Source organism: Calidris pugnax, unplaced genomic scaffold (assembly GCF_001431845.1).
Source record: "Calidris pugnax isolate Ruff unplaced genomic scaffold, ASM143184v1 scaffold15, whole genome shotgun sequence".
In the NCBI taxonomy this organism is placed as follows: Eukaryota; Metazoa; Chordata; class Aves; order Charadriiformes; family Scolopacidae; genus Calidris; species Calidris pugnax.
This window is the reverse complement of record NW_015090774.1, coordinates 4,220,526-4,247,932: the sequence shown is the minus strand read 5'-3', so window position 1 is coordinate 4,247,932 and position 27,407 is coordinate 4,220,526. Positions and strand designations below refer to the sequence as shown.

Below are 27,407 nucleotides of genomic sequence, written 5' to 3'. Positions count from 1 at the left end.
TTTTATATGTCTTTAAGGTTCCCTTATTTTCTTCTCTAAAGATATTGGAATGGCAGAAGATATTTTAAGTTTTGACGACCTGCTGCCCAAAGTCACTCAATAATAACCCTCATGTGTTCCTGAATTGCTATGCTGCAATATAATGCATTTTTGTGATCACGTTCTCTTTGGTTTTTGTGCAATTGGGCCTGGAGCTGCCTGGCTGCTGCTTAAGATCTTTTTAAAAAATGCAAAGGAAAAACTCAACCCAGGTTATTGTAAAGGGTGTTTCAGTTTTTTAGAGAACCTTCCAACCAAAGCCTGGTTGGAATATATGCCCCTACCTCCCACATGTCCTTCCTGAGATTACAAGATGTATATTTTGGATTTAAACTCTTATCAGTAACAAATTTCTCACTCTGTAGCAATTTAGTAATATGCTAGTGGTTTTGATCGTGTTGATTCTTAGAAAAGGACAAGTGTTTAAAGAAGAGTAGTCACCTCTTGGGCATATTGAACTAAATTGTCAAGTGTTAATATCTATGGTTGGAAAAAGCTCTTGTCTAATGTCAACATGTTTGTGTGCTTTTACGTCATTCAGTTGTGCAGCCTTCTGTGCTGTAATAAAATTCAGTGTTTTCAGAGGACTATCGTGAACCAAAAGTATAAGGCATACATAAAAACTGGAGATTGGAGAGAAAAAATATTATGTGCAATACTAATTTATTACTATGGAGTATGCATGCCCACAGCTGAAATAAGAAAAAGCAATCTCTAAGTTTCTAAATTACTGACTATGATGGGCAGAGTGTGTAAGAAATAGCTGTATTTGTACAATTATGTTTTGTCTTGCCTTTTTTCTCATTCCCCACTTGTCATACAATCTGGATGACAACTGTCCACTTGTGTTAAGACTCTAGCGCCTATATTGGGTGAGGGGGTGAGAAGGAGAGGAGGCTACAAAGAAGATAAAGATACATAATTTCAGTTGGTCTTTTTGGTAATTTTCATGTTTAGAACCCTATTCTCAGGTCTGGTAGCTGTGATACCATCACCCAGTCTTAGCCAAGTTTTGTGAGTTAAATCACTGGCAAATCAGAAGACCCAAAATACTTGCTTTATGCTGGCGGTGCTTGGCCCAGCTGTCGAAGCCTGAAACAAAGGAAATCTGGAAATGAAATAAAGGAGCACATTTTTTTGGGTTGCTACTAAAACATTTACAGTTTTCTTAGATGAAAATATTAGTGTTTTTCATGAGGTAGGGCAGAATGTCTGAAAAATGCTGGAGGGCATTGGCTTTGTGTGGCTTTGGGACAGGTTGAGTCAGAGGATTACCCAAAGGTACTGGGGAGACAGACCTGGGTTGTTGACTTGGGGGGAACTTGCAGAGCTTTTTCAGGAGGATGCTTTTGCCAAGGAGGAGACATGCTGTCATCTGTCCAGGTAAAGTGCATTACAAAAAAAAAAGTCAAGTTGGGATTTTGGATGTAGCTGTAAACCACCTGGGTGTGTCATAGCTAGACAGCTAAGCTGCAGTTTTATTTGCAGCTGTAGGTCTATGTACTTAATATACAGTAGTTCCACACAAGAACAGGTGAGAAATAGATCTGGGAGTAGTTTTTAAGAGTGGGAATCTTGAGAGTCAGACTTCAAGTCCTACAAGAAAAGTGACATTTAGCATATTCATGGTTCTTTCACTGTAGCGTATTGCCCTGAAGACCCTCAGGAGGATAGAAGCAGTGTGTAGAAAAAACAGTGAAAAGTGATGCCGAAGTTGCCGTATGCTTCTGCATAGCCTGACTTAATTGTGCAATGAAGTGTGACAAAAATGAGCTAAAAGCTTCTTTGGTGCATGATTTTTAAACGGAACAGCTCTGCAGAGACCACCTCACTGAAATTTGTCTTCTGATGCATACATTTGTGTTATGAAGGAGTGCTTTTATGTTCTGTATGTGTTCAAGAAGTTTTATGATGGTGGTATCAAAAAACAATTTATTCTGTATAGATACAATATATGTGATCTATAGCTATATATGTTTAGATCTTACAGATATAAAACTTAAAATATAACGCGTTACAGAAGTGTTTTACAGAACACAAGAAATGTTCTCTTGCTAGAGAAGTGCGAGGATCAAGCTGATGTTTCCACTAGTGATATTTCAAGTTATCAGTAGGATTATTCTTTTGTATTCTTTACTTTACTTTTAACCAGAATTTCTGGGTTTTGGACAGGATCTACCTGTTTGTGGAGTCTTAGTTTACAGTTCTGCATTTGTTGTTCTTGTTTACACTATATTCCTGGCTTCAGAGAGTCCCTGTAAAGATTTCTCCCTAGGTCTTGTAGAAATATGAGATACATTGAAAATTACTTAAAATGCTCTGAATACATAGTAAACTCAGAATATGTCTGTTTGAAACATCTCTCTGGGTCAGTATCTGAATTTTCAGGTGGACCTGTCCAGCAATATATATTCATTCTGCTTGTGCATCCATAGCTTTCTGTGGAAGTCATGCGCAGAGAACTGTTGCTGATATATTATCTTTTTTTTTTTCTTTTCTTTTTTTTTTTTTTTCCTTTAACTTTTCCCAAAAAGTCAATTACTGTCAGTCAGAAACTGAAACAAGCTCATCCTTGGATTTGGATCCTGAAGTTAGTGGAAAGAAATTTTTTGTTTTTTTTTTTTTTTTTTTTTTTTTTTTTTTTTTTTTTTTTTTCCCTTAAACTATTCCTAAAGGTGTATTACACCTTCAGACAGTCAGGTAGTTGCCAAAGTAGTGTTGGGATACTGCCAGTTCTGCACTGCAGTAAATCAGGAACCTGAATTCATATATTGTGTTGTGGATACATTTTCTATGGGGAATTTCTTAGGCAATGTGTATCATTAAAACAAATGCATTCAATGACTTGGCAGTTGGTTCTGTATAAGCAGCCACTGAATTAAGGCTTCTTAATACTGTCAGTGATCAATATTACTGTCTGTTGGCTTTGCATAGCCAGTTCCAAATTTCTATGTTATTGTTTGACCTGATTTTGAGACTTCTTGGAATGAAGGCTAAAGTAAAGGGGTTTTTTTGAGAGGATTTGCACCTTCTGTATCATAAATGTTTCACTAGAACCTATCATGTTTTTGTTTGAGAATAAAAGCTTTGATTTTGGAGAAATATTAGAGAGGTATGAGATTTAATAGCAGAATTTTCTGTCTTGGTTGACCTTCGAGTATTTTGGATGCAAGATCATTTTAGTACTTCTGTCATTGTTTTCCTGATGATTTAGGAGAATATAACTTTTTTGTTCTGAATTTCTCTTCTGATATCAAGGGCTAATTCACTGTACAAGTTTAATACTAAGACTTCAATGACAATAGGTCAATTAGCTTGCATATGTGTATTTGCATAATGTATTGAGTACCTGTTTAATCAGCTGTCTTAGACTGGCACGCATTACTGACACTCTGCAATAATATCTGAAGGCTGAATTTTCTTTTTTATTGTACTGATTTCATTTCAGAAGTGGAAAAGATTAAAAATAAATTAAGTACTCTAAAGGAAAACATACTTCCAATTATTTATTTGCATAAATACTGAGGAATTTTTTCTTGTGGTTCATTCTTATTTATTTCCCAATCTTGCTACCAGGAGGCAAGACTCCAGTTTTCTTCTTGTGTCGATTAATAAAAGATAATAATGAACATCAGTTGAAATGTCCACTCTAAGATAACTGTTTAGTGAAAAATCAAAGTTCTAATTTCTGAGCTATCAGTTTTATTACTGGATATATTTTAACTTTTTCTTATATTTAGTGTGAACAATAAAAGTAACAATAAAAGCAACTTTAATATGTTCATTACAAAAAAAAAAAAGAAAAGTATTTGAAAGTTGTGTGTGGCTGATGCATTAATTACCCAATGGATTTTACTTCTGTGTTAGGGATATACCTCTTAATGTCATCAAGAGCATCTAAAGTGTTGTGGCAGATGTCAGGTAACTGCTTAACTAGCTTATTAAGGAGGGTTATAGACAGTGCTGACAATGTGAGTAAATGGTTTTCTGATTATTCTGAATGTTACAACAATAGAGTGCTAGCGGGCAGGATCTTCAGGCAATGAGATGTCTACCTGAGAATCATTAAACTTAAAGACATGTTTGACATCCCAAGGCGCTTCAGGGCTAATGTCTAATTGTGGCAATGGTTATTCAATTAAACAATAAAGTACCTATAGCTTTCAGCATACAGAGGATAACCAAAATGAGCAAAGAGAAACAGACAGATTAATCTGCTGAAACAATATCCCATGGAGCATAAGCTTGCAGAGCAGTGTTCTTTCTGATTTCTTCTTGTGTAGTGCTTAAATGCTTGAAAGAGGTCCCAGTTCTGACATGTCAGATTTTCATTGTTTCAGTTCCTCTCAAGTGGAGATCTGGGAGCACGAACAACGTCTGTTCTGAATTACTCTGTGTTTACTTTCTGAAATCTATTCGACTTTCAACAACATTGAGTTTAATTTCATGAAAATGTAATCTGCTAGATACATCTTGGTTGGTAATATAAGTTCCTTTATCAAACAGTTACAAATGTTATATCTTGTAGGAATGGTACTATATCCAGTTTAAATCTAAGTCTTGAATGAATCCTTTAGTGGTTGGAATTTTAATGATTTATGGAGAGAATAATTCTAACTCGCTTTTTCACAACCAAGAAATTATTCTTAATGATTTCATGACCTTTTTATGAAGTAGCTTGGAAAATACATTTGAATTGGAAAGTAATTCTGGAATTCTGGATGTTGATGTTAGGGGTCCTTCCAGCGTCTGGTGTTGCTGGACTATTCTGTCCAGTGTTGGAGGGAGAATGACACTTCTGTTGTTTAGGTCTCAGGATAGAGAGATCTTATGTTAAAGGAATATTAAGTAGGAATTACATGGAAGCCATTTCCATGCTTGTTTCCACTCAGACCTGCATACTGCTTAGCTTTTTTTCAAGTGCTGTCTTAAAGAAGTTGGCTGAGAAACCAGTGACCAGAAGGTGGTCAGAGCAGCAAAGACTTCTGTTTAGCGTGTGCTTTCAAGTCCAGGTGCTGAATTTTGCACTGAAGTGATGTCTTATTTGACAGAATTAAAGCATGTCTGACAGCAGTCGTCACAAAGACCTGCAAATTCTTACCATTGTACATACTTATTACGTTCATTATCTCAGTTGAACTAAATGCACACAAGTAAGGTTGTGCTGAATATGATTCATTATTCCTGAAGTTGTACTAGTGTTACATCTCATCCTGACGGAGAATAAGAATTACATAGGTGGCTCTCATTAAAAAGTAGCTATTTCTAAAGAAGTTTAAAGGTAAGTGATGCATCAGGACTTGTCAGGATAGAAGAAGACACTAGAGATGGTGTAGATGTTTGAGATTTATTGTGTCTTTCATCAGGTTGACTTTAATATTTATTGTAGCTGAATATTTTGGAAGGGCTTTCAACAACTTATATTATTAGGAAATCTGAAAGCTGAAATTGGAAGACCTGTGCTACTGTAGACAGATGCCTGATAGAATCAGTACATGTGGGACATACGTATTGAAACAAGGGTAGGGCTTTTGTGCATAATTTCATTCATATGCTGTTAATATTGACTCAGATTTATAGTTACAAACCTGGTGTGCAAGTGCTGCAGATTGCTTTAAATTAAAACAAAATAATTATAATTCGAAAATAAAACTTCAGTTTTAAGGAATGTATATGTAGCAAGTTGGGGATCTGGGAGTAAAAAGCTGCCCCTTCCAGCAGGCTGTAAATAGCTTCCAGCATGAAGAGTTTGATACAAGTGCTGAAGGCTTTGAGAGAGCCTGCAAACTTCCTACATCTTGGCAATCTGGAGATTTATAAACGCTTCCTGATTTTTGAACTTTGAGTACCTCTGAGGTCTCAGAGAACAGTCATACGCTAGAAAATGTGAAGACTTAAGTCTGAAGATACTATTTAACCTTATCAGGGGTGACAGGCTGGTGATGTCATCTTAGGCTATTGCATAATTATATAACTGAAGTTTCAAAACAGAACAGTTAGTGATAGCTATGAAGTTACTTTGCAAAGTTCTGTCTTGAGTTTTTTTGTGTCATTTCAAAGAGGAGAAGCGTGTCTGGCTACAGGTTGTAGTTGCGTAAAAGGACTACATCCAGGAAGCTGGGGAGGGAAAGGCCATGGGAAGGCATTGCAATCCAGTCTCTGCGTTTCCGTTTCTTGCTCCTGAATTCCTGTAACTCAAGCCCTCTGGGAGATTAAATATAGATTCCTCAGGAAATCCCCTGCTCTCAAAAGTGCAATAATACAAGAATCAAGATTTAAAGTAGTTTTATTTAAATTTGGTACAACTAACAATGCATATTATGAATAAAGTCAGCATATTGGGGGCTATTTTGTGCTTCGGTGATGGTGGTGATGATGGGCAGCAGTGGCACCCTTACAAAACTAGTCATTGGAAAGATCTTACCTAAGCAAATGGCTTTCCTTTCTACATCAGCTTGAATGATATGTGCTACTGGACCCTCCTCTCAACTCTCCCTTGGCCAAAGAAACCCTCCAAGGATGCCTTTGGGGGGGAAGTCATCAGCATGTGTGCTGCTTTAGCTAATTCTGGATGAAGTGCTTATGTGGAGTTAATACTGTCCTGCAAACCCAGGCAGGGATTTGTCCTGTCCGCAAAAGAACCCCTTCAAGAACAATTTGCTGTCATCTCTTTAACAGAAGAAGTGTCTTTAGGATGACAGTTTCCAGATACATCTGTTGGCTGCCAGTGGTAGGCAATATTCTAGCAGTGAAAAAAATCTCTATAATGAAGCTTAGATTTATTCTCTTGAATTCAATTTTTGATGTTTAAAAACAGTGTAAAATGTGATTGCAAAGAAAACCTTTCAAACATGAGTATTCTACATGGGGTAAAATGGAATGTGCATGGGACCTCACGTGGCTTGAAGAAGTGGCTTTGTTGTTGGCTGTAGATTTCTCCTGTAGTTCTTTCTGCCTTTCATTACAGGCACAAAAGTCCTGGAGAATGCAAATGCATTGTTGATGAACAAATGTCAAGTGTAGTATAGAAAACATGGAAACTTGATTGAAAGCAACCTGATGTTTGAATAGTATGGTGGGAAGCCCAGGATCCTTAAAATGAAAGAATGGCATGTGAGGTTTTTTTTTTTTTTTTGTAACACTATTCTCTAGCAAAAGCTGGTTGCCAAATGCCTGCTTTGAGGCTTAATTCTAAACAACTGAAAGTGTAGCAAGTGTTGAGAAGTGTGGGAGTTAAATATATTTTCATATGAAAGGAATAGATCAGTCTTATTTGTCTGTGGTTTTTTTGAGGGAAGCATGTCTGTACTGGAGGAAGGAATGTTATTTGCTGTACGTGTGAGGTTTTTTTCAGATGTTTTGTTTGAGGCTATATTAAGACACTAGTAGTTGTAAAGATTAAGAGAATGAAAACCCATCTTTTTTTTACAAGCTCTTGAAGACTTCCTTGGAAATATATATGATGTTTTGGCTGGCAATGAAAGTTAAAAGAATACACAGTGTATTTTGGGGAAGATACCTTGAGTACAGACATGTTCTGTAGTAACCCACCCCTATTGTGACCCAGCAATATTGAAGATTTTTTTATTTATTTAGATAATCAAAGAGTTGAGTTCAGTAGATATGCACAGTGCCAGTACCTTTGAAGTTAAAAATTCTCAAATGTGACTGTAAACGTAAAGACAGTTATCAAAGTACACATAAAGAAAAAGGAAAATAAAACCAATCAGACAGTGTTCCTAAAGTTTGGTTTTATTTCTTTTTAGTCAGGACTTTCAGCTGTCAGGCAGGTGTTTCTTCTGATCATAGAAAAAGTGGATAAAGTATGACGTTCATGATGGATAGTGAGAAGGAGCAACAACTGTTGAAGAGCTAACTTGCAGAAAAAGTGGATAAACCTGTGAACTGGCAAGAAAAAAAGATACTGAGTTTGATGATTAAGTGTGAGTGAAAAGTCATGCTGTGTGTGATTAAATAAGAAAAGCTTAAACCACTGCAGTTAAATGTATAATCATTATAGCTGTTTGTCAAGTGACTCAAAGGTAGGTTCAGAAGTAGTGTTAAGAATTTGAATATTGAACATACTCACTGGTGCATGTGAAAGTCAGTGGCTGCTTTTCTTTTTGGAGATAAAAGCCCTCCAATGAGAAAAGTTAACTAAAGCCCCTTACAAATAGGTGATTTGGCAGAGGATTTAAAAGAGTTCATCAGCTCTTAAAGGAGGAAAATAAAAGGTTGTATATTTGTAGATTTGCAAAAGTTAAAATATTTCTATTGCTTTAAATATTTTTTTAAACTTTGCTTCAATTATTTTATCCTTGGAAATTGCTTTCTGTAAAAGTATAAACAGATCTTCTGGATAACTTTTGCTTTAGAGTTATAAAGCCCGTGGCCCAAGATGAGGGTTCTTTTCTATCAGAGGATGCTTTTATGCTTCATCAAACTGCCAATTTTTAGGAAAAGGAAAAAAAGCCCCAAACCCTACAAAAATTCTTGTGTGATAACATAATGCACTGTAATCCACCTGAAAAAGTTATCATTTGCATTCTAATACAGTTACTTGCCAGCAATTTGGGAAATCACTCAGTCTAGAGCCATTTCTGAAAAGGTCTATTTTAAAAACTTTCAAGTGTTCCAATTACTGCAGATTATTTGTGTTTAGAATGGCATCTATTAAAAAACAGAAACAACAGAAAACCTAACAGCCTTGCAGTTCAACAGCAATGCTGGTTTTATGTCTGTCAACTTAGGACTCATTTGGGGGCAAGAGTGTTTAAGGATATGTGACATGACGCATGTTTCTGCTTTTGAGAATGATATTTTCATTTGAAGTGGTGGTTTTCTTATTTCCCTTGGTTCTCTGTACTTATGTACAATTTTCTTTTAGACTAACAAATTTGAGGGCAATATAGGTCCATCTGAGAGGGAAGCATGTGAAACACTTCAGAAAAGACAGCCTGGTGCCCTTCAACTATGTAAATCAAAATGGTTTCTTATTTTAGCTGTGACACTGTCACTTCATTTTTTGTGTCTCAGTACAAAGAAGTACGTCCTGAAGACTTAGTTTTGAAGATGTTAAGTCTTCACTAGTGGGTGTGCGTGACCAGTCTGGCTTCATCAGTTAGGCTATAGGCTGGTAGAAAAGAAATATAGGCTGCATCACCGTAGTCAGTTCTTGTGTTCTTGGTCATAAATCATGTCTTCAATTTCCTCCTTTAATTTTTTGTGTTTCTGATGTTTATCCTTTGTCTCATGGTTATATTGCACAGTGCAAAATGGAAATGGAGCACATTTATTAGATTGGATGGTTTGCTGGTTTACTCTCAGCTGTTGTACGCCAGCTCCCTCTCTCTAACTTACGTAGTACAGTGGGTGCTGAAGAAATGGCACTCTTGTTTTGAGGACCCTGCTGTGTAGGTACTTCTTAAATTGAAGTTTTTGAAAAGAAAAACACGCTGCTAACATGTACGTAGCCTACTCGGATTTAAGATTGGGTTTTAATACTATGCTGTCATCGTCATTAAAAGATGTGGGCTGTTCTTGCTTGAAGTTAGAACTAATTGTTGCTAAAGACTTGAGACATGTAATTTAAAAAAATGATGGTGCTACAGATTAATTAAGTAATCTTCATCTCCTAGTGTCACTAGGGATGTGGTTTTCAGATAAGAGGGCTCGTGCAGTTCATAACAGTATACTGGAATCCAATTAGTGAGTTTCTTTGGAAGAAGTAGGAGTGGTAAAAACCGAAGTAAAGTACAGATACTTTCAGTGTTAGCTATCAAAATGGCACAAGATTCCTACTGCAGCTATTTCTAGTAACCTTAAGCTATTTTATTTTCCTGTCTAAACATTATTTGAACTTATCCAAGAAGAGTCTAAGCCTATGGAAAGGATTTTGTGTTACTCGGGCAGGAATATCTGAATCTACAGTAGAATGAACTGGGCCTGGATGATAAAGTCCTCATCCAGGTCCTCTATAGGATGAAGGGAGGGGAAAAGAAACTCTTTGTCCCTTTGTTGGGAATGTATTCTTGTGCTGGGAAGAGTCTTGAAAGGGGCGGTGCATAGTAGCAGCAGATGATGCAGATCTGCTGTGAGTTTACCATTTGCAAATATATCCAGTGTTCTCTTGCCTTGTGGGAAGGCAAATGCCAAAAGGCAAATTTCCGTCTTGAAGAAAGGTTGAAGGAGGAGATGGCTAGAATTGGGAAAGGAAGCCTTATTTATAGAGGGGAAGATGCTACAGTTCTCTTCAGCAAGTGGAAAGTCATGGATTCAATAGAGTACAATGCAATAGATTTACTGCAGCTTGACTTTATCATTGAAAGTGATTAGTATATTTCATTGGATTTGTGCTGTTACCAAAGGGGATAGATATTTGCTTTTTAAAAAGTGAAGTTAATGAAATTAGTCATTCTAATAATGTATATATTTGCAGGTGGAAATTAGAATAGTTTGTTGGAGTTTTTTGTGTACATGATTGAACTGCGGCTTTCTTTCATAATTTTGAGCATTTTTCCCTCTTTGATGTTCTTAATACTTCAAATGAGTAATTTATGTCAAGTGTCTAAAACTGTGTCTTCATTTTTTTTTATTTATTCCAGCCCCGATGATATTGGTACCTGTTGGTATATCCTGCTGTCTGGTTCAGTCTTCATTAAAGAATCTATGTTTCTTCCAAGGAGCAGGTATGTCAGCTATGAATGTATGGCATTCTGTATTTTAAACATAAATCCTGAGATGTAGAGAATTTTTAGAATACAATGTCTTATGCTTAATGAAAACAGAAGTACATGCATAAACACAATTTTCCTGCCTTTACTAGCTGTGGTAATTGGTTTATGCCCTTAGCTAGAATTGAAAATTCCATCATTGTGGACAGTGTACAAACATACAAAGTGTCATACAAGTGCTGTCAATTTAAAAATAAAACCTGACAAATAGAGTGAAGCACCGAGTAGTCTGTTCCTGTGAGTAATCAAACTTTAAGTCATAGGATGTGCTAGAGTTTATGATGTTGTCCTGAGGCTTTACTTGCCATGCACAAGTCTTCAGTGCATGTTTTAGCATATGCTTAGATCACGCTACTGCCAGTTTTGCTATTTCTGTTTAAGGTTGTAATTTGTGTAAATGGATTTGCAATGAAGAGTGGTATTTTACAGGGAAAAAGATAAGTTTGAATATGAGAAGCTCAAAATTTATATTGCTACAGTAAAAAATTGTTATTTTGAGCTATGAAAAAACATGCAAATCACTGCAAGGATTTTAGACTAAGGTGGCTGAGCTTCATCATTTTAGTGGAAGCAGAGCAGAATGACTTTAAAATGCTGGTTGTATGCATATTCATTCAGACTACTATAAAAGGCTCCTTTGAAGTAAATACCATGTAATAAAATTTGTGAAAGCCAGAATGAAAGAATGACCTATCTCTTTATGGTGTGATGGGAACGAAAGCACTCAAAACTTCCTCACAGTTTTAAACAGCGGGAAACTACTTCAGAACTAGTGTTCGTTGACATATGAACAATTAGATGTTCAAATCTGCGTTTCAATGGGAGGCCAATGCTGGTGTTGGGATTTCTATCTGATTATGGTGGCATGTTCTTGGTGTAAGCAAGTGTCTTGCATCTGTAAGAGGACAGGCATTGCTGATAAAATAATATATTTGTTGTGCCTTCAAACAGTATATGCTAAAGGTGCAAAATTGGTTACTGTAAAAAGTAGCACAACAACAGATTATAGGATGCCTGCTGCTGGCAGATGGGAGAAAATTGTCCCATATGTCATCCATGAAGAGGCAATGCCAGAAAAAAAGCTGGCAGAAAGTGCTACCTTTAGATGCCGGGAGAAGGGTTGCATGATATCTGAATTAATGTAAGTTGGTTGTATATAGTCTGTGGCAAGAAACTTCTGTTACTTTGAATTACAGCAATGCTTGTGCTTCAGGCATTTTTTGACACTTGATGAGAGGTGGGATTTAGTAAGATAAACAATGAGCTTGAGATTCTTCCTGGCAGAATGAACAGAAAATTACAGGTCCTGTGACTCTAAGCAGAGCATTTAAGGGCTGTTCACCTGGAGAAATTCAGAAATGACATCTGGGACGGTGTCTGAGATGTTGGTGAATTGCAAGTGTGAAATTTGGCATCAGAAGTAGTTTCATAGTTGTGGATGGAGTCGAGTAGCTGCCAAAGCTGGTGTCATGGGAAGCAAATGCAAAAGAGGTGATTTGTTAATTAACAAAGACAACATAAGTCTATGCAAGCAAAATTAAGAAACTTTAATTTAATGATACAAGATAGAAAAGTATTTCTGAAGACCAAAACAGTCATCCAGTTATCCAAGTGAGAGGCTTTGTGCTCAGAAGCTATAGTTATTAAAGGGCAGGTGAGGGCCTTATTTAAATTTAGGACAAGTCAAACCAGGATTTTTGCTTTGTAATTGAGTAAGCTGCAATATCTAGGCCTTAGGCTCATCCACAAATAAGGAACTTGGGAAAAGCGAGAGGGCACCCAGATTGAATATCTGATTTGGTGGAATACTGTTGGATAATAAGCAATTTATTTATTAAAGCAAAGGCTTGAGAAGAAAACTAAGTTGTTCAGCTTTACTTATGCTGCCAGTGAATTCCTCACAAGGAAATAGCAAGCTGCTCAGATATACAGACTGGGTAGAAGAGAGTGATTATCAGCAATTCTGAAGTAAAATTTTACAGTGCTCTAGAAAAAAAAGGGAGCAAGACCTCCTGAAAAGACTGATGTCAAGAAAGAACTGATAGGGTTGCATTTTGAAATCTAAAGAATAGTGTCAAAAGGGGGCAAAAAGGCAGTTACTGGATAACTGTTTGCTTAAACTGAATATTTATATGTACAAGGAGTAATGATTTCAAGAACCTTTTGAGCATTGCATAATTTGAGAGTCTTGATGTCTTATTGCCATTAAGATGAATTTGCTACGCTTTAGCAAATGGAGCATGGCTTGATGCATAATTGATGTCAGGTAATAGTAGGAGACTTAAACATTGCCATGTGGAAATCATCTAATTTTGATTGTGTTTGGCCAAAACATTGTCATTTGAGTAAACTGATTCTAAATTCATATGTAGACTATTTTAGTGCTGTTTTCTTATTTTTCCCCAGTTTAATCCATTTATCTTTGCCCAACTAGAAAGCCACTAGGAAATAATTTTGCAACATGTGAAGCTTGTGAGTAAGAGAGCAGGATGGAGCTGAGAAGTCTGTGTAGGAGCAGATAGCAAAAAGTATGTTCCTCTCTCCAAATCTGAGTAACTCAGAAAATTCTCATTTCTCTAACTTTTCCCAGAGCTTAGAGTAGTCCTTCTCTCCTATCCTCAAACATCCCACCATCCAAAACCCCTATTTTTTTTTCCTACCTAACAATTATTTTCCCTGTTTTGACAGCCTGACCCATACACCTGCAGTGAATCCCTTTGCCCAGGTTCTCTGGGTTGCATCCAGAGGGACCTTGGGAGCTGCTGGTGCTGCTCAGCCTGTGGGCTTCCCCTTGACCGTCCTCCTGGCGTTCTTGAGCTTCACTTCGATTTGAAGCCCATTTGCTATTCTTTGGGTTTTGCTCTTTTAAAAAGTATGCTTGTACAAGACAGGGTAAAAGTAGTACCTAGTCAGGGTAATTCAGGTAGCTCTAGTTAATAAATCTGACTGCTGTCTTGGAGGGTGTTTCCTCAATTCTGTACTGAATTCCATCCTACTCGTAACTTTGCTGCTGTTAGCATGTGAGCCTGTAGGGAACAGTACGGAGTGCTATCATCAGATTTATAGCTGAAACTGGGAAGTACTTTAGTGTGTTTGACTGCATATACTCAGCATATTATTTGCATTTGGGGCCACTATTAGCTAATTTAGTTGCATTAGTTTCAGGTATAGCTTCCTCAGACTGGTTGTTAGATGACACTGTAAATGCTCTTTTGTTGTGTATTTTGTGTCAGGTAAACTTTTTTTTCCCTTCCAAATCCTTGTTTCCACATCTTTGATTGTTAGTGTTAGATACCATTTAAAATTCTTTGGGGAGAGGGAGTGATGAGTAGGTTTGGCAGACAAATAATGCATAGTTGGGGAAGAAGAATGTCTTAAAAAAATAATTAAAAAAACACAACCACCAAGCTGTCTAAAAGCATGAGAAATGGCCACCCCATTGCTTTCCCACTCAAACCAGAAATAAATAATTGTATAGCAGCCCAAAAATAAGCAACTTTGTAATGTACTGTATATGGTCAAATAGCTGCTAGTTGAAATAGTTTGAAATGAGTGGCATAGCTGCCAATTTTGTCAAAGTTATATAATGTGCTGGGTGACTTGTAACTAGCTACTTGACAAGTCTTTAATTCAAAATGGAAAAAAAATGTTCAAGATGGAATATTGAAATACATGAAGTCCTAAATTGAGTAACTTGCTTTGGAAACTTTAGCATCTAAACCATGTCTGTTTTGTAAAAATAGCGTTAAGTATAATTTTATTTCCCTATTGTAATATAGTTTAGCTTGTATTTGTTCAAATGCCAAGCTAGCAAATAGCGTTCATAAAATAAAGCTGGATTTTATTCAGTTAACTTATTACTTTGGGAAAATTTACAGTTCAGAGTTTTAAAGAATTTTGACCTGAATAATTAAAGCTGCCATATTTTTAGTGACACAATGTAAAGCTTAATCTTGTTCTCCTATTTAATGTCTGTAAATTGCAACAGTGAAGTTTATTCTGAGAGCCTAATGCGAGGAAGATTTCTTCCCCCCCTGCCATTTTACTATTAACAGTTTTTATACTACTTTAACATATCAGGCACATATTACAGTCAAACTAAAAGTTCCTCACTTCCCCCCTCCCACCGCAGCCATCAAGCTAGCAGAAATTAACACTTGGTCCCCTCATCATTTTCCCTCAGCTGAAGCAGCTCACATGGTAGAATGAGGTTTATGTATGAAGTCCAGAAAATAAATGAGCAGAAAATACAACTCCGTGAAGCTTGTCCTGGCTCTCCTGTGTTTTCATGTGGTCACTGACAGCAGTAATGTGACAGTGCCTCAAAATATCTTTTGGAATGGCCTCCAGCATCTCTAGGTCTGCTCCATGTTCTCATCACATTTGTTCAGCCGCTTGGACTTCCCATGTGGTTTTTGTTCCAGGACTTTACTTCTAGTGTAAATTTTGCTGTGGTCTGTCGTCTTATTTGCCTTGGAGCTGCACTACAAAAACATCTCCTAAGTCTCCCACAGCTAACCTTGTGTTTGCCTGTGGCTTCCATGACCGGAGTATGCAACTAACTCTTAGCAGCAACAAAACAGAATTGCTGAGCAGTTTTTTTCAGACCGGTAGGCTCTGGTGCTTGGGGTTTTCTGTTTTTCTCCTAGAATTCTTCCAAGACCATCTGGGTGGTGTGTGCTGTGCTGCTCAGGCATGTTGTGATGCCAACATGCCACGTGGAAACCTGACTTTGCCCTTATCTTTAACTACTCACTCATCTACACTCTTTCCTTGCTGTAGCCTCTTCTTATCCTTCCTTACTGCCACATCCAACCAGTTCCCCCTCACCACTTCATATGGCGATGGAGACCTGCTCTCCCTTTGCCAAGTTCACAAATTTTACAGATGAGAGCAATTATTTAAGTTTTTTCCTCTAGCTAAAAGATTAAGTTTTGAAGTTAAGACTACATCTGCTTTTTCTCCCCTCAAAATTAAAAGGGGAGTATCTACTTAAATATTGATGAATTAGTCCTCTGGTCTTCCCTCTACTAAAACAACATAGAAAATGGAATATAGAATTCTACTGGAGAGCCACTGAAGAAATTATGGGCTTGTTTGAAACAATAACAAAACTCAATTTGTACAAAAAAGATTTGTCCTTGATTAGCTTAAGAAAGTGACCTCTCAGAAGAAAATTTGTTTGAGATTTTGGCAGGTTTTTTTATTTTGACAAATAAAACATGTGAGTGTAATAGTGCTAGAGCAGAGATCTTGGCTATGTATATGCGTTTATAGAGCTTTACGTATCCTGAAAAATACTTCTGAATTTTTTTGATGCCTGGGACATGCTGTTTGGTGTGGATTACATATATCTAACTGATGATACATTTGTATTTTGAGTAGAGAGCTGTCTTTGAGCAGTCTTTTTCGTGAATAAAACTACATTGATAGTTTTAATCACAACAATAGAATCCTTCTCTCAATATATGACCCTAATAAATTTGCAATGTAGGGTTTATTAATAATGGCTATTGCTTGTTGAAACTTACAAGATAACAGAACAAAACTGGTGCTTTAGCTGAGAGTGACCAATATACATGGATGTTTAAACCAAGATAAATTTTGAATTTGACTAAAAAAAAGAGGTATTTTTTTTTTGCCCTGAGCAGGAAACTTGAGAGTTTTAGAGCAATGGATTTGAGGGAGGCTCAGTTGTGCTTTTGGGAGCAGCTGGTTTCACTGAATTTCTAGAGTTGGAAGGGACCATAGAGATCATCTAGTCCAACTCCCCTGCTGAAGCAGGATTGCCTAGAGCTAGAGCATGTTACTCAGGACTACATCCAGGCGGGTTTTGAAAATCTCCAAAGAAGGGGACTCCACAACCTCCCTGGGCAGCCTGTTCCAGGGTTCCGTCACCCTCACCGTGAAGAAGTTTCTCCTCATATTTGAGTGGAACCTCTTATGTTCCAACTTGTGCCCGTTGCCCCTCGTCCTCTCGGTGGGAACCACTGAAAAGAGTCTGGCTCCCTCCTCCTTCAACCCTCCCTTGAGATACTTGTAGGCGTTGATAAGGTCTCCCCTCAGCCTTCTCTTCTCCAGACTAAAGAGTCCCAGCTCTCTCAGTCTCTCCTCATAAGGGAGATGCTCCAATCCCTGAATCATCTTTGTAGCCCTACGCTGGACTCTTTCTAGTAGTTCCCTGTCCCTCTTGAACTGGGGAGCCCAGAACTGGACACAGTACTCCAGTTGTGGCCTCACCAGTGCAGAGTAGAGGGGGAGAATGACTTCCCTTGACCTGCTGGCTACACTCTTCCCTATACAACCCAAGATACCATTGGCCTTCCTGGCCGCAAGAGCACACTGTTTACTCATTGCCATTTTACTGTCCACCAGGACCCCTAGATCTTTCTCTTCAGTAGTTGCCTCTAGCGGGTCCACCCCTAACCTGTATTGGTGCCTGACATTCTTCTTCCCCAGGTGCAGGACCCTACACTTTTCCCTGTTGAACCTCATGAGGTTCTTCTTTGCCCAGCCCTCCAGCCTGTCCAAGTCTCGCTGGATGGCAGCACAGCCCTCCGGGGTGTCAGCCACTCCTCCCAGTTTGGTATCATCAGCAAACTTGCTGAGGATACACTCTGTCCCCTCGTCCAGGTCACTGATGAATATATTAAACAGCACGGGTCCGAGTATTGACCCCTGGGGGACTCCACTGGTTACAGGCTTCCAACTTGAACCTGCTCCATTAATAATTACCCTTTGGGTCCTGTCACACAGCCAGTTCTCAATCCACCTCACTGTCCCCTCATCCAGCCCATACTGCCTCAGTTTCCCAATGAGGATGTTATGGGAGACAGTGTCAAAAGCCTTGCTGAAGTCAAGGTAGATGACATCTGCTGCCCTCCCCTCATCCAACCAACCGGTTATGGCATCATAGAAGGCTATCAGATTGGTCATACATGATTTACCCTTGGTAAACCCGTGTTGCCCACTTCCAATAACCCCCCACTCTTCAACTTGTTTGGTTTAGTTATTTAAGCTGCAGAGGGAGCTGATCAAGAGCTGTGCTGAGCTTAGTGAGCTTTCCCATGTTTGAGTTTTGCTTATGGCTAAGGATTTACAGTGTTATGATGGAAACACGAAGACCATACATTGGATCTTTGTAAAGAAAAATAACTCCCCAGGTTATGGTTTCAAGTCTATTTAAGAAATTACTTGAAAAATGTGTGCTATGGATTTAGTTTGCCCTCAGAACTCTCACTCTTTAATATTAAACTTTATTTTTTTGCTGCTAGTTTCTGCTGCTAGATTTTCTCATGACCTGTTTGTTACTACTTTATTTCTGTATCCAGCTAGTGCTCTTCTGAAGCCATGCTCATGGCTATCTCTCAAGGCTGGTGGGAAGGTATAGAGCATGGTACTGCTGTGGGCTGACCCCCAGTGCCGTCTGGTCTCCTGACTGGTTTGAAAGCCTTGGTTCAGCATTTCAGTCCATCAGCTGCAACTGAAGCATGAAGGAGGGTGATCGTAACAGTTTAATCTAGGAAAGACTGAGATCATAAGATCAAGAAAGAAGTTGGAAGAAGTAGTGATGTATGTCCATTTATGACTGAGTGTATGTCTACCATTAATTACTCACAATGGATTTTAAATAGACATTGAGAAAGCAACGCTAATTGCTTTGTACCATGTGCATCTGCCTAAAAGACTGTGCACGTCCTTTGGGATGGAGATGTTTACTGTTACCTGTGAGCACAAAATTAGACTATCACAGTGCATGTGACTGTGATTAGTTTTTGAGACTCAAACTCCTGGAGAAAATAAAAGCTTGCTTACAAGAGGGAACATTTTACTGGGAGTGCCTGGTCTGTCCATCTACTTTGAATCTGTTTATCTCCTGTTGGTATCGTGGCCAGTGTTACCAGTGAAACCTGGGGCTTGTTGATGGGTGGCATTGCCTTCTTCCTTGCAAGCTGCTGGAGGAGCTGGAGCTGCTGCGAGTCTGTCCCTGAACTCAAATCCCCAAGGGCTGAGGACATGCAGGGGAGGATTTCAAGCTCTAGACACAGTCACAGTCAACTCCAGGTGTAGCTGAATTAGCTGAGCCATAAATTAAGGGGGACTTGTCATATCACCTGCTGTTACAACAAAGCTTATGATGCAGAGTACGCGCTGCTTGATCCAGTAGTGTCATCTAAAAATGCCCTTACTATTTGCAGAAATTGGTGTACAGCTTTTTAAGTACGAATACTAAAAAATGTTTTTTTTTCAGCTAAATGAGTTTGGTGTTATGTAAATTTTTGCTTTATTCTATCCGTCTCCTGCTGAATAATTTAAGAGTTCATTGAGGTTTGAAATTGGTCATCTTCTAAGTGTGCTGCCAGTATCTGAGGTGTTGGGAAATAGAAGAGGACACAGTTCCTAAATTGTGAGATTGGGTGGTGTCTGGCGTTGTTCCTGTCAAAACAATTATTTCAACGCTACTGGAATTTTATTCTTGCACAGCTCATAAAATGTTAAGGGACTTAATCTATTACGTGGGCATCTTTTGGAAATAAAAATAGAAATCTAGCATAGTGGGCTAGTGCTAGCAGGCTTTCTTCCAAGTTTGTAATGAGGAGATGAGAAGGTAAAGAAACAGAAAGTGTCAAATGACCTGAATAACTTTTAAGTGAGCCTGAATATTTCTGATTTCTCTTAAGGTGGGGGAGGTTTTCAGGGATGGAAATGCCCTGTCCTTGGAGAAAAGCCAAGAAGCCCTAACAAGCTGACAAATGCAAGGCGTGTACTAGTTTTAGGCTTAAATCTTAGAGCTACAGACTTCTGTTTCTTTCCATATGAAAAACCTGATGATGGACTTAAGAGTCTAGATGACCTGTTGAGGTTCAGGTGCATTGGTGGACTGTTCACAACAACTGCATGCACTTTCTATAGAGAGACACAATTCATTGATGGTATAGAGCTTGTAGATTCAAGAATTCCTTGTTCTGGTCCAGCTTCTCATTGTTTCACACATGGTAATTGTAAGTTAAGTCAAGATGACATTTCCTGCCACTGTTCCTGCAACAACAACAATGATTATAAATATCCAAACACTTGCTACATAGAATAAGTATAATCAAAATGTTTCAGTGTGGTATGAGTATGGAATATAGTCAATGCTAAGAAAACCACAACATCTGGGGTGACATGGAGAGTAGAATTTTTCTGTGTAAGCATGAGTGTATCTTAAGGAAAAATTAAAATTAAGCAAGCAGAGAGGCTTAACAGACTAGATTTATGGGGGATAATATTTTATCAGAAAGCAAGCAGAGGAAAGGAGGTACCTTGAAGGTAGCTGATAGAGGAAATATAATATATGACATCTATGAATGATACCAACTCTTACATCCCATTTTTTTTAAAACGTTAAAAAGTTGGGGTTAAAATTACAGCTATTTAGTGTTTAAAAACTGTACTGAAATGGTGGGCTTTTTGTTTTTGCTGGGAAAGTTTTAGAATGCTCTCTAGGATGGATGCGAAAAACATGCATTCCACTGAAAACTTACTTTTCCTGAAGATGCTGAAATATTCTCATTGTCAAAAAAATTTCATAGAATCATAGAATGGTTTGGGTTGGAAGGAACCTTAAAGATCATCTAGTTCCAAGACCCCTGCCATGGGCAGGGATACATCCCACTAGAGCAGGTTGATCAAAAGTCCCATCCAGCCTGAAGTTGAACACTTCCAGAGATGGGGCACCCCCAGCTTCTCTGGGCAATCTGTTCCAGTGCCTGCACCACCCTCACAATACAGAATTTCTTTCTAGTATCTAATCTAAATCTCCCCTCTTCCAATTTAAAACCGTAACCCCTTGTCCTGTCACTACACTTTCTGAAAAAGAGTTCCTCTCTGGCTCTCCTATAGGATCCCTTCAGGTATTGAAAGCCTGCTATAAGGTCTCCCTGGAGCCTTCTCTTCTCCAGGCTGAAATTTGGTGCTTCTTATTTGATACCTGATTTTCAAAATGTGCTGCAATGAAAACTGGCCTTGAAACAATATTTTTTTTTATTGCTGACTCTTCTCTTTATCTTTTGTGTCTCATTGGTTAGAGAGACCTTTCTAATCCCGGCATCAAGGTTTCTAATGGAGCATATCACAAATTGAAGTAATTGAGAACAACATCTAATCAATCTTGGAAACATTCATCTTTGCTTTTGCTTTTATTGTTCTTCTTTACATTATAATTGTGTGATATTAATTTAATTTAAACAGTTCTTACACTGGTACCTTTTCTGTAAAATTTCAAGCTTGATTTTAATATTAAAAAGGTGTTATCTAAATGATAATAAATTACTTGCATACAAATGGGGATGTGGAAAAAATTGAGTGGTCTTTGAGAAGTTACGGAAGGGAAATTCTCTATGTATTAAAGTACAGGATTATTTTAAAGTTAGACCTGTTGTACCTGGATATTCACTGCTGCCTACATTGCTAATTAAATATATATGTCAGAGGAAAAGAGTTGACCTGTCATGCAATCTGTTCCATCTTATTTAAGATTTCTTCTGATTCAATACAATAGCATTTAAGTTTTTAAGTTTTAGTACAAATATGCAAAACACCAAAAAAAATCAGTTACTTGAGAAAATGGCATTATGAGATTCCTGCTGAGGGCAAAATGAAAACCATGTTTGTTCTACATGCCCTCAGGATTTCTGGGCAAGTTTTATAAACGTAATGAACTGAAAGTTTTCTGGTCATTGCTTACTCCAAAATAACAACAAAATGAACTCTTCGCAAAAATAGCATAAAGAATAGCAAGGAGGGAGTATGTTACCCATGTGGAGAGAGGGTACGTAATGCATTGTAGAGCAAGAAGGTGACAGTGATGGTCAGGTATGACATGCTGGGGAAAAGACAATTTTCAGCAGAGCTGTGTGGGAACAACATTAACTAGACAGGGTAGTACATTTTAAATCCTGAAATTGGAGATGATTTATTACTCCTCAACAATTATATTTAAGAGAAGAATATAGAGAGTGGAAGATCACGCTCACCAAAATTTGTGTACTCTACAGAAAAGGCAAGAGGTACCTTAGAGTCCATCCTGTGCTTACAAGTGCAAGGCTTAAAAGTCTTTTTATACATATATCTGTGTGTATATATTTATTTATTTAACAAAATGTCCAAGAAAGCTCTTGAGGGAAGTCCAATATAATTGTGTTATGTGATGGCTGTCCCTGCATTTAGGTTTGGGGTATATGTGGGGAGGAGCCTTTTCTTTGCGTCATGTGGAACTCAGGTGTTCTAAACTTCTATAGACTTATCTTTGGTGAAGAACAGTCTTGATAAGAAAAAGTTATTACTTCAGTTTACTTGTGTATTTGCAGGACTGTAGAAAGGTGGAAGGAATCAAAAGTATTATTTTGATTATTAGCATGATTCTGCTCCTATAATTCTTCTATAAATAGTGTTTTTAACAAAATGTTATTCAAGAAAACTTAAAAATGTCTGAGAGTTTTCTTTCAGGTCATGCTAAAATTTTCAAAGGTTTCTAAAAAATAAATCCAGGGACAATAAACACAGTATAACATGCTAAGTGAAGGATAATGTATTTTCAAATTATAATCTAAATAGCTGAAACAAAATTGCAGAATTACTTCACTATTTTAGTTTGTTTATTCAGTTACAGTTATAGGGCACTCGTTACAAAGGTATCTGGAATATATCTGCATTGTACTAATAAGGTTTATGGAAACTAGTTACTGAGATTGTGTTTAGCTTTCCATGTGAATTAATAAGTGGGGCTGGAAAATGACAATATGTATGGTATTATTTTACTACTAAAAACCTAGATGGCACGTCAAGTTATCAATTTATTTTTTTTTTTTTTAGTTTTTGAAAAATATGACCATTTCTAATACCTTAATTATGAAAGTCTACAGTGGGACTTAAAAAAGCTTACTATATATTTTTCCAGGTAAAAACCCCTCTTCATTTAGGATCTAACATCTAAAGGCTTTGTATGAGGTTGGAAAAACACTCCTCTGTTTTAATGAATTTCATGAATGTTAATAAGCCAAACTGTGTTCAGACAAGGTCTTGCCTCTTAAGTAATGTTTTCCTACTACTTCTCATTCTTTGAGGCCATTATGTAGATCTTGTGATGTCACAGTAAGCTCCATGGCAACACAGACGTCACTAAGATGAAGCATAAGCAAAGCTGTCTTTATTCAAACCATTAATTAATTATTTCTTTAAATAATAATAAAAAAGTAGGGTAGGAAAAAAGGTTTCATCTTTGAATGTTTTCCAAGATAAAGTAATATGAGAACTTCTAATTTAAACATAAAATGAGAAATTTATTTCCCAAATGAACATCTCTTCTGTCAGCTGCTCTGATGAGGTTCCTGCTTTCTAGCTTTCTGTACTGGAGATGCTCTGTAGATGAACTGCTGCAACAAGCTAAATTTTGTTGTTACCACTGCTTCTGTGTTCCCATTTTGTTTATATATCTTGAACTTCAGAGGAAAATCTCATATACATATTTCCTTTATAGTATATATGAAAGAGTCATAAAGAACCCGCAGTGGAATTCTAGTCTGAAAAGTAATCACGATTACCTGCTGCTATAAAGGCCCTGAGCATCTACCCTCATTAGCAGTAAATTTGCAAAACAATTTGTTATTCTTTACAGCGTTTTTTTCAGATTGGGTTTTTAACCATTTTTCAGCTTTAGACTTAGGGTAACATTATTAAAAGCTAAAGTGAATAGCAACAAATTGGAAACTTTACTTTTTTTTTTTTTTTTTTTTTTTTTTCCAACATGAACTAGTCAAACTTGCTGCCATACTCAGTCTTGAAACTAGGTAAAATTTTAAAATTAACCACACTTTTCAAAACAGTAGTCTGTACTAAAAGGAAAACTGTGTGAAGATCATAAGGCATACGTTTCAGGGGTTGACTGAAGGGGCTTTCTCTGGAAGCAAACCTCCAGAATCTAGCTAATTTCAAATTATTCACTGTGGGTTTTCAGGAACTTCTTTTGAAGTGCTTTCACTAGTCAGCTATAAATTGCCAGATTAATGCAACCTCTGATCTGGGTTGTATTTGCATAAGAAATAAAGAAATCCCTATGAGTATTACGTAGGTAAAGTACTATAGTCTGTCATCTGTAAAGATGCTAACTAAATGTGCTCAAAATACTGGATAAGTTGACTGAAGCTTTAAGCTGGAGTTCAAATTAACTTTCACACATTTTCAGCAGAAATTATTTAAAGCATTAATATACTATAAATGTGCTTATTGTGTAATTTTAGTGTCCTTCCCATGGACTGGTTAGCTGTCAGGCATTCTCTGTCTGGCTTGCTGGTTTCTTCCTGCCTCTTCACCGTCCTGCTGCAGCACCTGGGTTATTGCCCTTGATGCTCTGATTCCTCTTCCCCCATAAGCAGTGGACAGTTTGGGTCCCAGGTCAAGCAAGGAGCTGCAGTGATGTTTGAGGCTTTTATTTTTTTTTTCTTCCTCTTGTGAAACACTCCCCCAGCCTCAGTATAATTAAGTGGCATGTACTTAGCTGTGATGTTGCAAGTGAGTCCCTTTCCTGACACTTGAGCTGTTGTATCAGAGCCTGTAAACATCTAAGCTATCATATGACACTGGATAAGTCTAATCATCCTTATCCATGGTATGTAGTGAGCTCAAGTCTCCAGGATTTGCAAACAGTGACAGGTCTGCAAATGCCTCTTCAACTCCTATTCCAGTTGCCAGCATCTCAGTTTTCCTTTCAACTCCAAAGCATCTCTGTAAGGCAGCTATTTGTCATGCTGAAAAAAAGTGCTATAAATATAATAACATTGTGAGAATTAAGGAAGTTAAAGGAAAAAAAATAGGTGAATCTGCTGATAATATTTTGATATGCAGATAACCACCATGTTTTAATTAAAAATAATATTTAACACAAGTCAAAGAGCAGCTTGGGGATTCACTCACATACTTACTTTTTCTAAAAGGCAGGCACTAATTCAAATGAGAATCAGAGAAGTCGGCCTATATTATACAATTCTATATATCAAATTATCCGATAACGATCCTCTGTCTTTTAGTTGCCAAACCCCTTGCTTTCATAGTTTCCAGTGTGCAGCTTTAAGCGTGGGGAAACCCGCTGCTGCCTCCCCCCTTGGCCCTCCCCAGCGGAGGGCTGTTCGTGTTTGAGCTGCTCTGCATGCATGAAGGCCTCTGTCTTTCTTTTTTTTTCTGAGGGGTCAGAAAATGGCCACGCCAAATTTAGTTTTCGTCAGAACACTTAAGTGTTCCCCCAGGGACGGCTTGTGCATCTCTACACACTTCTAAATTGGAACTTTTTTCATCCCTGGCAAGGGCGAGTCGGGTGGAGGAACAGCCTGGGTTTCACAGCACGTTCAGGGGAAACCCAGCTAAACCTAGCTTGGTTAGAATAAGACATTAATAGCGACTGATGTTTTTAATTCCAATCTGGATGTACCAAAATGAAACATGGTGTTTTTTAACAAAAAAAGATACAGGAGGAGGAACTTGACTGAATCCCTTGCTATCTTCCTAAGTGGCAGGCAGAAAAGAGTCCCCGTTTTTTTTACCATCTAGACACCTACTAAATACTGCTCTGTACTATTTCTCTCAGGAATTCAGTGTGACTGGCTTGCTTTAGAACTGCATGTAACATGTTTTGATGTCATTACAAGTTAAATGTTGATTATTGCATCAAGATTTGACTTTGGGTTTTGCCAGAGACCAGACATTCTGCCTATGTTTCCCTTTGTATCATCAGGGAATAATTGCTGGAGTGATGGACAAGAAGGTGCTGGCCATGGCTGAGGTCATGGTGCTGGTATGAGGGAGCACCACCATGCAGCATCTGCAGCAATTGATCCTTCCAGAGGAATGGTGGCTCCTCTGAGGGCAGGGGGAAGATGGGAAACAGCAGAGAGTATGTGAAAGTAAACAATGATGGTGATAATAGCATTTGTGGGGAGGGGGTTTGTGGTATTGCCCAAAAGCAAATTAAGACTCTTTGGCTTACATAATTTCAAATTCTAAATATGTTTAACGCTAATACCTCTGTATTTCATTTTGGTAGTTTTCTGTGATTCTTCTAAATGGACATGTCAATTGGAGCAATGTAATTTTCACAAAAAATGGTATTGGCTTTGTGTAACTTAAGATCTCTTTTTATCATTAATATGTTAAAAGCTTTAGAAACTGAACTCAACTATGTGTAGCCTTGTGCTTATGGATTTTGTCAGGTGCAGTCTCAAAGAGAAAAGAATTGGTTTCAGGAAAAGTGGGAGAGGGAAAATGGCAGTGCAATGAGCCCATTGTACATCCCATTTGAATACTTGAGAACAAAGAAAGTTTTTGAATATCTATTTCTAGAGTTTTGGCATAAGTCATTGCAATACTTACACGTTTTATTTCTACTTCTAATATATTGCAGATTTTTTTTTGAAAGAAAAATTTATATGGAATTTATTTCCTGCATAAACATACCATAGAATATTCTAAGAACTTGAGAAACAAGATGATGTGTTACTTGTATTTTTCCTTGTGTTAGAACATGTCTAAATGGAATATGCTTTTTAACTTAGAGGAAATCCCAATTAAATACACGTTATTCTAAACCAGCAGCTTCATTCCAAATATTGTATTTACAAATGCATAAAACTATAACAGTATTTTGCACTTAAAAAATGTGCTGAAGAATGCGCACCACACAGATGACTATACTTTATGGAGCTTTCTTTGTGAGACTTGGATGTGGTTTTACTAAGGCTTGTAAGTCATACATGAATTAATTATTACTTTAAGCTAATGCAAGGTGGTGAATATCAATAGAAATAAAGGTTAAGCTTACATTATAGGGGGAAACCTACATTTTTGTATAGCCTTTTTGAAAGGTGGTTTTCACCAGTGAAACTGGGTTTTCTGCGAGAGATCTTTGATCTTTAAGAGGGAGGAAGAAAAGGGATTCTCACTGAAAAACCTTTTCTTGGTCTTCATTGTCAGTGGAGTTTTCTTCAGATTCCACATCGCTTTTGATGAATGCGTTTACATTCCACTGCTGAGAAATAACTTTCCATTTGGGAGCTGGGCTGATGTGAAAACAGGAATGTGGAGGCCCCAGGCGAGGGGACAGGGCTGAATGCTGATAGGGAAACGTTCTCTCTTCAGTAGCTGCCGCCTCTCCTGCGAGCTTTGCAAAGAGCATGTGTGTGTGTGAGTACAAGTATGTCTGGGGACCTGGGGAAATGGATGGGTCATGTCTGGAGAAAGCAGCTCTGTCCTTCAGTGTCATGATGATAATAGAAAGGATAGACCGAGTTGCCTTCAATACCTGGAAGTTTTTGGCTGTCTCTATGCATAAGTGCTTTTAGAAATTAATGTGTTTCTTGTATCCTTAAGTATTCCAGTTAATGGAGGTACTTTGTTGTTTTGATTTATTTGCAAATCTAATAAATTTGAAGGGGAAGAAATGTAAACAGTGGTCTTAAATCTTTTTCTCATGTTGCTGTTTGTTAGCCACTGCACTAATTGTAGTTTTATAATTGTAAAGGGTTTTTTTTAATGGAGACTGAAAGTATAAACTTGGGAAACATGCAAGCCTTTAGCTTCCACTTAAAACTTGTCTTCTATTAATCA

At 37.7% G+C, this 27,407-nt stretch overlaps 1 protein-coding gene across 2 annotated transcripts in view; it reads left to right on the top strand.

The window, feature by feature from the left end:
- The window catches only part of RAPGEF2 (Rap guanine nucleotide exchange factor 2), a 201,933-nt gene that overhangs the window by 66,383 nt on the left and 108,143 nt on the right, over positions 1-27,407 (top strand). For both annotated transcript variants that reach the window (XM_014944711.1, XM_014944719.1), the window contains exon 4: positions 10,644-10,727. In XM_014944711.1, coding sequence (XP_014800197.1) covers positions 10,644-10,727 — 84 coding nt within the window. The remainder of the gene's footprint in view (positions 1-10,643; positions 10,728-27,407) is intronic.